This window comes from Lissotriton vulgaris, unplaced genomic scaffold, assembly GCF_964263255.1.
Source record: "Lissotriton vulgaris unplaced genomic scaffold, aLisVul1.2 SCAFFOLD_228, whole genome shotgun sequence".
In the NCBI taxonomy this organism is placed as follows: Eukaryota; Metazoa; Chordata; class Amphibia; order Caudata; family Salamandridae; genus Lissotriton; species Lissotriton vulgaris.
Window position 1 is genome coordinate 1047510 of NW_028252959.1, and position 12932 is coordinate 1060441.

General features: G+C 44.2%; 1 protein-coding gene and 1 pseudogene across 2 annotated transcripts in view; both read left to right on the forward strand.

Moving 5' to 3' along the window:
- The window catches only part of LOC147661202 (serine/threonine-protein kinase Nek1-like), a 1124062-nt gene that overhangs the window by 419898 nt on the left and 691232 nt on the right, over positions 1-12932 (forward strand). Inside the window, exons 18-19 of one of the 2 annotated variants that reach the window (XM_086951242.1) lie at positions 10130-10213; positions 10696-10779. In XM_086951242.1, coding sequence (XP_086807368.1) covers positions 10130-10213; positions 10696-10779 — 168 coding nt within the window. The remainder of the gene's footprint in view (positions 1-10129; positions 10214-10695; positions 10780-12932) is intronic. The other variant, XM_086951243.1, reaches the window with a different exon arrangement.
- LOC147661204 (dual specificity mitogen-activated protein kinase kinase 6 pseudogene) lies at positions 1397-5792 on the forward strand (annotated as a pseudogene).

The window sequence follows — 12932 nt, forward strand, 5'->3', positions numbered from 1 at the left end:
AAGCTCTAAAAGGTCGGTTAGGAATGCTATTGATTCCACTGCACCTGTAAAAAATAGCGAAGTTGCTTTAAACAAGTTAAACCTTGCTTTTTATATGAACTTCTCAATTCAAGAAAGGGACTTATATGTTTGGGAAAAGCCTACAGAGTTTGTAAAGATCCTAAATGACTCTGATTCCTCAAATTCTTCAGAATAATTTACCAGCAGAATGTCATCTCCACCAAAGCAAATTTCTTTCAGGTTAAAATACACAGTGCAATAAGTCTCTCAAGTGAATTGTTTAAATTAGTAACCTGGATGCTGCCACTGTCTCACACCTTGTCTGATGGATACTTCTAACAGCAGATTCCTCACCTTATAATCCTGCCTGAGTGACAGACTGGATTAGGAAACTTTTATTTCATCAATTCTCTCGTGTTAGGTGGCGCTGTGTGACTCTGCGTTGGCTCTGTACAACCCAGAAATGCCAGAGCAGAGGCACATATTAGTGCCGCCCGCGTGCTGATGTCTGTTCCTTTCTTTTTGCGGCTTCCGATGCAGATACGGAACGCCTCTCCCAATTTTGTCAGCCATATGGTGACTTCCAAATGTAATCCTGTGTGCTAGGGTAAGATGTTCCCTCCTAAAACAACATGCTTCAAATCATGCTGTGACTGTAGGAAGCATGTCTATGAGGGCGCTGCACCAAGTGTTACTGGTGATTGAGCTGAGGCCATAACTCAAGGTTTTGCAACAAGTACATCCTCATGCACCTGAAGGCAATCTGGGACTGAAAAGCAAAGCTATATGTTGCAGAATATAAGAAGTTGCGTCCCTCGCATAAATGCTGGTCCTGCTCTGATGCTTTTCCTGTAAACGGTCAGCTTTGCGATCAAAGTCCACTGATAAGTCCAAATCATAGTCAAAAAGCAAACCCTGACAAGCAAAGCCGGTCACAACCCCATCCGCAATTCTTTGTCCAAAGAGAAGCCATGAGGAATTCGCAATGTGAGAGGGTCTCCCTCCAGGTCCCCCGTCGCAGAGACGATTCCCCAACTTAATATGTTGCACAAGAGTTTTCCAGGCCATTGAAGATGTTGCAGCAGATTGATGCCTTCAGGGAGCCCATGCTGCAGATTATTGGTGCAATTCCTGATCCTGTTTTGCCTTCAGGTCCCAAGAAACCAGAGGGGCCTCCAGTCTGGTTCCCACTGGCAGATCTGCCCTTGATGCCGTCTGACCCCTTGAGACCCAATCCAGGATTCCACCGACTCTGGAACAGACATTCACTCTGGCTCCAAGATCTGTGCTGGAACCTTCCTAGTCAGCGCTGGTTTTGACCTCACCATTGCAAGAAGAGGATCTGGTGCTGATTCCAATGTCCGACACCGAATTGACTTCAGTCTGATCTCAACTGATGTTGCGCTACAAGATTAAAACAGTGAACTTGGTCTTCATGCAGCCTGAATCTGAACCAAGGCCTCAACCAGGTTGGATGCAAGCAAAGACTCCATTTTATGTTTGGCTCTGACTGAGCAAGTTTCACCCCAAAAAGGGATGATGATGGGGAGGGAGATAGCTTTTCCGTCCTCGCTATACAGATGTCAACTTCTACATGGACTCACTAGAGGACTGTGGTTGGGCTTGGTACATCCTCAGAAGCAGGGTTTGACTCTCCACTAGGAACACCAATGGAAGAGAGTGCATCACTTGAAGTAGTGGTCCGACAGGCAGCTCAACTTTTGCAGCTGTCATCAGTTGAGACCAAAACAAACAGAATGGAAATTCTGCATACTAGATCAACAACGTCTGATCTTCTGCTTCCTTTTAAAAAGGCTCTCACTGATACCTTTATGGGCACTTGGTCAAAGCCTTGATCCTAATCACATGTGAATAAGCGCATGGTGAGGAGTCACAGATCGGTCCTTGTGATCCTTCTTTTCTCACTAAACATGCTACACTAGAGAGCCTAGTTGTTAAGGCTTCATCAAGAAAGGTGACCCCCCCCCCCCCCCCAATTAATTCCTCAGGACTCCTCTAGATAGGTAGTCCAAGAGGATTCGGTGTTTGGCAAACATATGTTCTTTTCTGCTAGATCGGTAAACGCTGTTCATTGATTAGGTAACCACACACATGCCCTTTGGGAAAAAGCCAGCAAAATCTTGCCTGAGGTCCTGGAAGACCTTAGCACCTCTCTGGCTCAGACAATGCATGACAGACAAGATGTGTCTAAATAAGTGATTTGTGCTTGCTTAGATTCTACTGATTGCCTGGAAGGACATTTGTGCTCTCCCAGCATGCATGCATGCATGCATTCCACAGGTTTTTCTGCTGACGTACAAGCCTCTCCCATAGAGATTCTTTTTGATGGCGCACACATTTTCTGTGAAAATGTCGATTTTGCCATAGAGCATTTTAAAGACAGCAGAGGCATGATGTGCTTTCTGGGTGTATTGTCACCTGTTATGCAGTTGCCTCATCAGTTTAGAAAATTCAGAAGCTACTCAAGGGGGATGATTTATAGGCAACAGCAGACTTCCTAGCCAATGCAGCAGACCCCCGAGTTCTTTGGGTTTGGCCGGCAGTAAAACCCAATCCGCTTCCTCTGTGGCATCAGTCGCCACACTGCTTTAGTTTGCCGTTAGTGGCACACACCCATTCTGGGGGGTTTGAAGCTAAGATTCGGTACTTCTTTCCATGTTGGTGATCAGTTTCATCCCACAGTTTGGTTGGCTGTGCCTTACCCTTCCTTTTTGCCCCTTCAAATCTCCCCCCTACATAAGTGATTTTGTAACAAGCGCTGCAAGTGTTCCCCTCCAAAGGTGCTATTGAGTAGATTGCATACTTGGATAGAGGAGAGGTGTCACTGACCTATTTTGCGATTTCTTTGTGCCAAATAAAGATGAGGGGTCTGTGACCTATTTGTGTCCTTTGACCTCTGAATGTCTTCCTGTGGAAGGACATTCATAAATGCTCATGCTGGCGCGGATCCAGTCTGCTCTGGACTCAGATGACCTAAGGGACTGAATGGTGTCCTTGGACCTGCTGGACATGTTTTTTCATATACCCTTCCTGCTGTCTCAGAGACATTGCGGTTCAAGATAGGCCAGGAGCACTTTGTTTGCTGTGCTCCTCTTCGGCCTCACCATTTGCCCTCTCGTGTTCACAGAAGTGATGGTGGTGGTCGCTGCCCACCTTCAGAGTAAAGAGAAACCAGTTTTTCCCCTCCCATGAGGATGACTGGTTGTTGAAGATGGGCTTATCAAATCAGTCGTAGACCGCCTTGAGATGATGGTGAAGCTCCTGATGTTGTTGAAGGAGCACCTAACTCCTTCACATAAGCTTCCATTCATTGGAGTTATCCTGGGTGCAATGCAGTTCAGTGCCTTTCATCCTCTGCAGCGAGTTCAAGGCTTTTGTGCTATGATGCTTTTGTTTCAGCCTCTTTCTCGTATCTTGGTGAGAGCAGATCTGAGATTTTTTGGCCTCTTAACTTCCATTTGCCTTATTGATTATGTCAGGTGGCATATGTAAACTCTATTATGATATGTAAAGTAACAGTAGACCCAGCTTTACGAAAATCTGTCAGATGCCATCCAGATAGTGGAGGAGATGGCTCATGATCTGCATTGGTGGCAGCTTGAATACAGTTGGTTCAGGGTGCAGGCTCCTCTCCCTTCTCCATCCAGAGCTGATACTAGTGACAGATGCATCACTGCTGAGGAGGTCATCTGGGGGGAGTTGTAGATCAGAGGACTCTAGCCTCCGATGGAAGCCAAGCTCTATAACAGTCTGTTAAAATTGCAGGCCATTTGTCTACCTTCATGCCATCCATCAAGGCGAAGCTGGTACAGGTTCTCAAGTACAACATCACTGCCATGTGGTACTGCAGCAAGCAGGGTGGAGTGGGATCCTAAGTCCTCTGCCAAGAGGCTCTGTGCCTCTGGAGTTCAGTGCTGATCTCTACCACCTCACAGTAGATGTAATGTAATGTAATGTAATGTAATGTAATGTAAGGTACACTTATAAAGCGCGGCTGTCACCCAAAGGGTATCCTGGCGCTTAGGTTACAGATCAGCGGGAGCAGTGGTACTGCTAAGCAGGCAGCATCTGGCTGGTGATGAATGGCATCTACATCCCGAGGTGGTGCTGGGCATCTTGACATCTTCCGGCATGTACGTTGGAGGTTTCCACAAGCACAATTCTTAGGACATGCATTCCATCTGTATGTCTTTCTCCCTCTGCTCCCCCCACCCTTGTCCCACCCTCCACCTGGACCAACCCCCAACTCCTCCCTCCTGAGTTCTGAAAAAAGACCAGGTGGCCAGACTTGGCCCAAGTATTTCTAGTGGCTCCCGATTGGGCCAAGAAGGTATGGTAACCGGAACATCCAGGCATGAGCATCTGCCCTTTGATTATGCTACTACTTCGATATTAGCGAATGAGCGGCGTCAGTTGACTGATTGTTATGCTGCAAGGGCCGGACTGGGAACCAAAACCGGCCCGGCAAAGTGCTCAGCCGCCCCCCCGGGGAGGGGAGGCATTGTGGGTGCCACCGAGCTCTTTAACGGGGCCGGTTTTCGGTCGATTTTGTTACAGGGACGATTTTGCTGCTGTGCTGCAAAAACGGCCCTGTAACAAAAACGGCCCCCAGGGGCCGCAAACCGGCCTCCACCCGTGCGGTGCACCAGGGGATTGCCCGGTGCCCGCTACGGCCAGTCCGGCCCTGTATGCTGCTTAAAGTGGTGAATGCCATCCTTGCCACCGGTGCATCCTTCTATGAAGTTCATGCATACTCGTCACTGGGACAAATTTCTAGCCTGGTGTGGTATCTACAAGATTGACCCTTCACAAGCTACTGCAGCTTCACAACTGCTCCTCTGCCGTGGATACCAGACTCTCTGGGCTGCGCAACATGTTGTGCATCCAGACTTCACTTGCCTACACGCCTAGCTCCAGCCTCTGGCTGGAAACGGTGCAGTTGCAACAAGCCAGGGTGGCGAATTACACCTGCACTCTTCTCGATCCCCCCCATCAGTGGTTCCCGGGTTTTGTGGGTCCCTTCTCCAGTGCCCGAGGCCCATGGCAGATTGTCTCAGTAGAGAGGAGAAAGCAGAAGCAAGAGGAAGAACCCAGGGCTGAGGATTCCAAAAATATTAATTTCAGCAGCCACCAGGCATCTCTTCACGGCCGCCCAGAGGTTTGGACTCCAAAGCTTGCATTTATTTTGGAGAAATGAACTTTGAAGTGAAGGCAGGTGACCTTGAATCCATTGAGGAACTTGTCTGTGGAGCCTAAGGTGGGGTGTAGAAGATGTAACACTTGCCAGGTAGGCAGATAATGGCAGGGAAGCGCATATGAACAACTGTGAACACTCAGGAACACAAGAGTTTGCTGATGGATTTGGATATCGACATGTGGACAGTGGACCGCTATTTCACAGTTACCTTCTACTGAGCACTGTTTACAGTGGGAGACGTGTGGATCTGTATGGAGCTGCAAGATACGTCACTGGACACATTCTGTAAGCTGGTAATTGACAAAGGCATGACAATCCCTTAGGATATCACCAGAAAGATCTCGGTTTCTATTGTCAAAGCATCAGAACGTCTATAAGCCCACCTTTTGGATGTTCTTTTGTTTGTTGTGTCTATGCAAACACAAGGAGGTGATGGACGGAGCTCTGAAACTTTTCAGACACTCACCCCCAGTCACAGATCTGGGTTGAATCCATCAGTGTCTTTAACTTACTTCATCACCTCAGTTCATACCAAGCTAAATGCAAATGAGTCTTGAGCCTTTTTCTCATGGGAACAGTCAAGCCCGAACTGCCAAGCCAAGTCTTCCCTGAACTGGAAACAAGCATCCTGGGACCGGTTTCAGGGTAACACCCCTAATCAGCCAGGCTTGCTTGAATCCAGTAGCAAAGTGAGCAAGGGACCCATGTCTGGGGATACCCTGCCAACTTAGGGCAAACAAAGCAAACACAGGGAGATGATGAACGGAGCCCTGAAACTTTTTAGACACTCACCCCCTGTCACATATCTGGGTTGAATCCCTCATCGTTCATTAGCGCACTTCGCCACCTCAGCTCTGACCCAGGTATATGCAAATCAGTCTTGACCCAGTTCCTCATGGGAACAGTCCAGCCCGAACTGCCAAGCCAGGTCTTCCTGAACTGGAAACAAGCATCCTGGGACCGGTTTCAGGGTAACACCCCATATCAGCCAGACTAGCTTGAATCCAGGGTCAAAGTGAGCAAGGGACCCACATCTGGCCTAGTAGGACTTGAATGGGCACCATTAAATGTTACTTGTCACTCCTTTCTACATCGCTGAAACCAATCATCCTTGTTTGTCACCTGTTGTGATGAAGTTTTAAAAAGGTTTGACAAATGTTTCTGCCCAGACCATTTGTGATGTCACAGTGGACCCTTAATTTAGTTGTGACATTTCTCACATTTACAGACTTCAAGCCAGATGAAAACTGCTGCCTGCATCTCCTGACTCTTTTCCTCATTGAGATTACTTTAGCTTATCGCATGAGTAAGCTTCAGGTACCCTAAACCGCCTTTTTGCCAGAGAAATTGGTGCTGAGGACTGTTTGTCCAAAGTTATGACTCCTTTCCACATTGGGCAATCCATCACCCTGCCAGTGTTCTGTGTTGCCACCCCACTCCAGACCCTCAAAAGAGGAGGAGATGCTTCATTCGTAGTACACCATGAGGGCTTGACATTTTTATATTCATTATACCAAAGATTACTGTGTGGATGATCTGCTTTTTTGGTGGGGTTCGTGAGGCAAAAAAGGGAAGGTTGTGCACAGCTTTGCAGAAGCAAATAAAATATCCCTAATCACAGATTACATTGTGAAATCGTGTTCACTTTGGTAAACATTTTCATTAGTTAAGAGCTTCAAAATCATGGACCACTTTCACACCTATGGCCGAGACCTGACGGTACAAGATTACATTGAGACATTATTCTGACTCTCTTCTTCCAAAACTCCTTTAATCTATTCAGTAAATGATGGTGCAATTTATTGAGTGCCTTTTTAAAGGATAGTGTTCTCCCATACTACCTCAAGACCTACAACACTGCCCATTATTGAAAAAGGCAATGGATGATCCCAACAATCTGAGAAATATTTGACCATTCACAAATTTGCCATGGATTGAGTAGAGCCCTGGGAAAAATGTATTGTTCTTGGGGTTTCTCTTACGGATTATAAAATTCCTCTTTTTGGAGAGCTAAAATCCAACTATGAGCCCTTATAAGCTGTTCTTTGCTCTGCAGGCAGTCTAGTCTCGGGTTAAAAAAAGGACCACATCGCTCCAGTACTGAGAAACCTATTTTGGCTTCCCTTGGAGGCAGGGATCAGGTTCAAACCTGTCTATATTATTTTCAGTACTCTCCATGAAAAACAACCAGAATACCTGCACAACTCACTGAAAATTTCTAATGGTGAGGGAAGTCTCCAAAGCAGACACTTTCCAACTAGAAACCAAACATTCTTAATTTATTGGGCAGCTTACAGGTCTTTCTTAGGTGCTACCCCATCCTTTTGGAATTCACTCCTAAAGGACACCAGATGCACTAAGGACTTGATTTCATTCTGGTAAACAAAAACGTAATACTTATCTGCTCCTTCTGAATACTTGTCACCCTCATTTGCAACACTTTCTTGCATATTTATGACTTTCCTTTAAGCACATATCGATTACTGTTGATTTAAAAAAAAGTCATTCCTTATTCAGCCTAACAGCAAAAATGCTTCTCACAGAACTAAATGTCACAGTCTCTTTTTTAGACCTGCATCCTCTCCCTCATCTTCGTCCATCTTCCTATTATATATTCTAGCATTGTCTGCTGAGCCTCTCTGTTCTCACTGCCTCTCATTTATGTCTCCCTCTTCCCTGCCCCCGCTCATTCATCTCTAACTCTTCTAGTTCTTAGACCTCTGGCACTCTGCAGATTTTATTTCTTCATTCTTTTTGACTCCCACCTTTTCTCTGCCCTCCTCTTCCTATGATCTTTGCTTCCCCAAGTTTATACTTCTCACATTTCTCCAATATCATTTCATTATGGATATCTATTCCTGAGTTCACACATTATTTTAGCTCTTATTATAGTACTGTGTTCAGTGTAAGAGAGATCTTACGTATTTGGTTACGAATAAAGCACTGTGATACAAGTTTAGTGGTGGTGTGCTATTTTGTCATAAAAAATTAAAAAAATTATCTGGCCCCATATCGTCTTGCTTTTGCAGTGGCTGCCACACTAAGTGTGCCTCTCTCAAAATAGTAAACAACATTCAATATATCTTGGATGCCTGCGCTGCATGCCTTCTCAATCGCCCATATCTTTCTGCAGTATTTAGATAGTTGGATCATGTAAGGCTCCTGGAGGCCTTTGAATCTCAAACGGGCATTGACGGTTAGATGTTAAGATGGGGATCAACCTTCTTTTTGTAACCATAAGTAACTGGCATAGTTAGGCAGTTTCTCCTCAAAACTCACTCCAGTGGTTTGTGGTGTGTCCCAGGGCTCAATACTGACTTCTTTATAGCTTATCCTTTACATGTAGCAGCTCAAATACTCGTAGGAAGGAGCAGGTGTGGCTGCCCACCAGTATGTGAATGACACAAATGTATCTAAAGATTTAATCTCTGCACACTGTGACAACTTTGAAGCATTTCCTAACTGCTACAGACTTGGACTCTTGCAAATGTATTATAACTCAATCCAGATATAACCAGATTGATCCTGTTTCTCTGCCCTCAAGACCTACTTTTCGAATCAGAATGACTAGGTATGTTGCAGTGAATTTCATCATCTCCAGCACCCATCAAAGCTGTCCTACGGTCTGCAGCTAGACTTATGTCAGGCTCCGGGAACTATGATCACATCAAACCAGTTCTCAATGATCTACACTAGTCCCATTCAGAAGCCAGGATAACATTCAAGTTGGCCTGAATTCTATAACCTCTTTGGCAAACTCGTTGCCTTCATGATGCTCTCATTTATTGCAGGAAATACCAGGATATTGATAAGTATGCAGGATTTAACTCTTAAAACCAAAAGGTTCTGAACTCAAAAGTCTGCTAGGAATTCCTTCTCATGAGCAATTCCATAATTATGGTACTCTCATCCTATCAAACTGAGCTACACTGAATGGGTATTACATTTCTAAATGAAAATGAAAACAAATCCTTTTAATCCACATCTGTGTTTACAATTTTAAATGAATTCCGAGACCTCTATATGTCCACTGCTTCTGTTCGACTTAACCCCTCCACCAAGATACTCTCCCATATCTCTGAATTTCCTTGTCACGCTGAAGCGGTATCCTGTTCCAGGCTGTCAGAATAATGCTATGGTTGGTTATCAGTTTGTGTTGGATACTAGGTGACTGTTCGCTGTAAAATACTGTGCTATTCTGTGCATTAAGTGTGCAGCATGTTCGATATACAAGAATGCTAAAATTAACTTCAGCCGACTCATGAGAGTACCTCAGTGATGCACATTTTGCAATTATGTTCTCTCCCTCACTTTCTTATCCAACTTATGTGGGTCATCATAGGTGATAAAAATAACCTGCAGTTTCACTTTTTAGTGTTCTTTCATAAGAAGCAAAATACGTCATTGTGCCTCCTATAAAAGAAAGGATACATCTAAATGTGTTAAATATCAGGGCACTGTTCAATATTTAGTATGATAGACTTTTTCCTTTTATACACTGGTGTTTGAGGAACCATAATATTTAATGATATGGCTTTTTTAAATGAGCCCCAAACTTGCTTTTCAAGAACCTTCTCTGGCATATGGTATGATGAACATGTCTACTTATTATACTGAACAAACACTCACGAGACAAGTAGTTATTTTGAAACAGGCTAGTTTACTGTTGTACCATTGTAACTGCTAATAGCTTTTTGTTTTTTAGAAAAGTGATTGCTGCAACCCCTTTATTGTATATTATCTACTTGTGAGGACATGCATGTGTGCCTGGCTGATGTATGTGGGCTTTGGTAGAACATACTAAAAGCACAAATGCCTTTTACAAATAATTCCAAGCCGTTTGTAAGGATAGTATAGATGATCCATTACAACCCAGTCAATCCTACATTTGATACATTCAATGGTGAACAGGGTGCACTGCAAAGGCTGGCAGACATCTATGGAGGCCGACCCAAATCTGCAGGAAGCAGCAGGTTCCGAAACAAGATGGAAGAGGTAGGCTTAGTACGTTTGTCAAATTAATTTCACTATTATCTTTACACAAGTTTTCACTTTTATTTGTTTTCTTACTTGTGTGTTCTTAACAGCTAAATAACCATGTTGAATATTGTCAGTGTCTTTCTGTATAGTCTGTTCTTTGCTTCACTCTTTTCCAGGTCGTTCTTATGACTACACAAAAAAAAAACGTTAGTGAAACACCCATTATATGTCACTTCCTAATTTACTTTGCCATGTATTAATAATGAAATGTAGAAAAATGGATAAGGTTCCTTTTTAAATCCCTTTTGTTTTTAAACATGGAATAAACGTTCCAATTTTTTTCAGAACTTAACACTGTTGTTACTATTTATACTTAGACATTTTATCATAAGATACTTGTTGTTAACATGTTATTTGGATATACTGTAGCTGTAAAACTCCGATATTAGTTTGTAAAACATCAAGCCACTGTTCATATTCTTTTCTGTTTTGTGTAGGAATACTTAGCGAGGTTGAGGAAAGTCCGGCTTCAAAACTTTAATGATCGTCAGCAGACAAAAGCGATGTTTCGTGGGGAAAAGGTAAATGAAATTAATTTCTAGAAGTATGACAGTGGGCATGACAGCTCAGTAGTTCACATGAACTCCACTCACTGTAGTAAGTCAAGACGAAACCTCAGCGTTTTGTGGCACAAGTACCTGAAATCAGATATGTCCAAGTTAAAAGTGTGTAATTGGAGTACAGAGTCCAACACGAGTAGTACACAATAATAAATATTTATATTAACATAAGAGGCAGCGGGGAGCTTGTCAAATGCTCACACTTGCATACCTGTGTGCCTACTGTATGAAATCACAGGCTTTGCCACCGCAAAACGGTGTGTTCAAATGTACTAAAGACACACTGTGAGTAGTAAAAGTGTTTCTGACTCGCAAACTACCTTTTGACATTAATACTGTATCACAAAAGAAAGGGCGCATAATTGGGAATTCATCTCTCTTTTGAGAGTTGGTAATTTATGTATCAATGGGTTGCTTTAACTTTTAATATTGCCCACTATTGACTAGTTACCATAGCACAAAATATGGTGGTATCAAAGTCGCAAAGTGGTAGCTGTCCCCAGGGAATAGCTTCCACCTTCTAATTGGTGGCTGCCAACATTTGGGAGAGCACAGAGTGGCCGAGGCGTCGTGGACTCCCGTATTCCACCACTGATTCTCTTTCTGGAATGTATGCCAACTTTAATTTTTGAGGACAGACCCATAACCCTTTGCTTGCAAAAATAATAGTAGGCATTCTGCTCTGGAAAATAAAGGTGATATTCAGGGAAAGCAAATGTAGGAATAGGATCTTCTGTCCTCGCATGCCCCATCCTTCCATTTGCAAGGGTTTTCTCAAATGGGCTTCTGAATCCTACATAACCGAGCCATGAGTTTTTGCAATCTCCTGTGAAATGCATTATATGCTTTGATTGATTAACACATCCTACAGTCCAAAATGGAGGTCATGTTTCAAAACACTAGTGTGCTAAAACACTAAAGTGTTTAGTAATTTATTTACAGGTAGTCAGATTGATAGCCATATTTCCACTTCATAAATATCAGCCCTTCATAAAAAAAAAAAGCCAAGATGTATTTTGCAGAGTAACACCAGGTCTTCAACATATAATTTAGTTACAGCTAGGAATAAGAAACTAATTTTGCACCGAATATTTGTGTATTCATTACAAAGGGACTCTAGACTAATAAATGAATCAAGGAATAAGCATAGAGTTCACCAAAATATCAAAAGAACTAACAAATAAAAAAATAGGGAGGCAACAGAGTGCCAGCAACCAAGTTAGCCGTGTACATCAAGGGCTCTGGTGGCCTGAATTTTACAACACTGCAATCTTGCGGACATGTCAAAAACGAATATGCCAAACTGATAGTGCACCATTGCTTTTTACAGGCTCTATCTCGCCCCAGCCCCAAGACCGAATTAGAGCTTGAATTTTGTTGGATGGATAGCGCAAGCTACAGTACACCTCTCGTCTATGATAGTGGCTGCCCGATCCTATCGGTGGTGCGGCCCATACCCAGGGGCTTGGGACCTGATGTGCTGGAGGATTGAGCGGTGCGTGCAGGGGCATGTCTTGTCTCCTGTCACCAGGCACTTGGGCAGTTGCCATTGGGGCTGGTCCAGAGTCTGCTGGGTTCTGCAGTCGCTGCCGGATGGACAAATCTTGCACCTGGATGGCCTGGGTCTTTTGGAGCCACCCAGATAGGTGGAAGCCACAATTATTGCTTTGGCGTCTGAACTGTGGCCCCCCTGCAAGACATGAACTAGCCTGGATTGCCCAACTGCTGCCTCCTGTCTGATGTGGGCTGCTCAGTGCAGGTCTGGCCTTTTGGAGCCTGGTCCACTGCAGACCCGCTCTTACAGTCCACTAACTGTGCAGCACTCCCTCTGCTATCGGGATGGCCCAATAACTGCGCTTGCCCATTGAGGGGACAAGCAGGGTGACCATTTTCTGCTGGTGGCGCGGGTGAGAATCAGTGCCCCCCACTGTATACTTCCTGTCCTGCCTAGACAGGGCTGCGCCAGGGGGACTGCACCAGCCCAAAGTAACCAGTTAGAACAGTAGATGGCATCCGGCTGATACTGGGTAACATGGTCCCTACTCATTTGATAAATATTGTGTTGATATCTAGTGTTGATCTCTGCTACTGTAGGCTTTTTTTTAATTCATTGT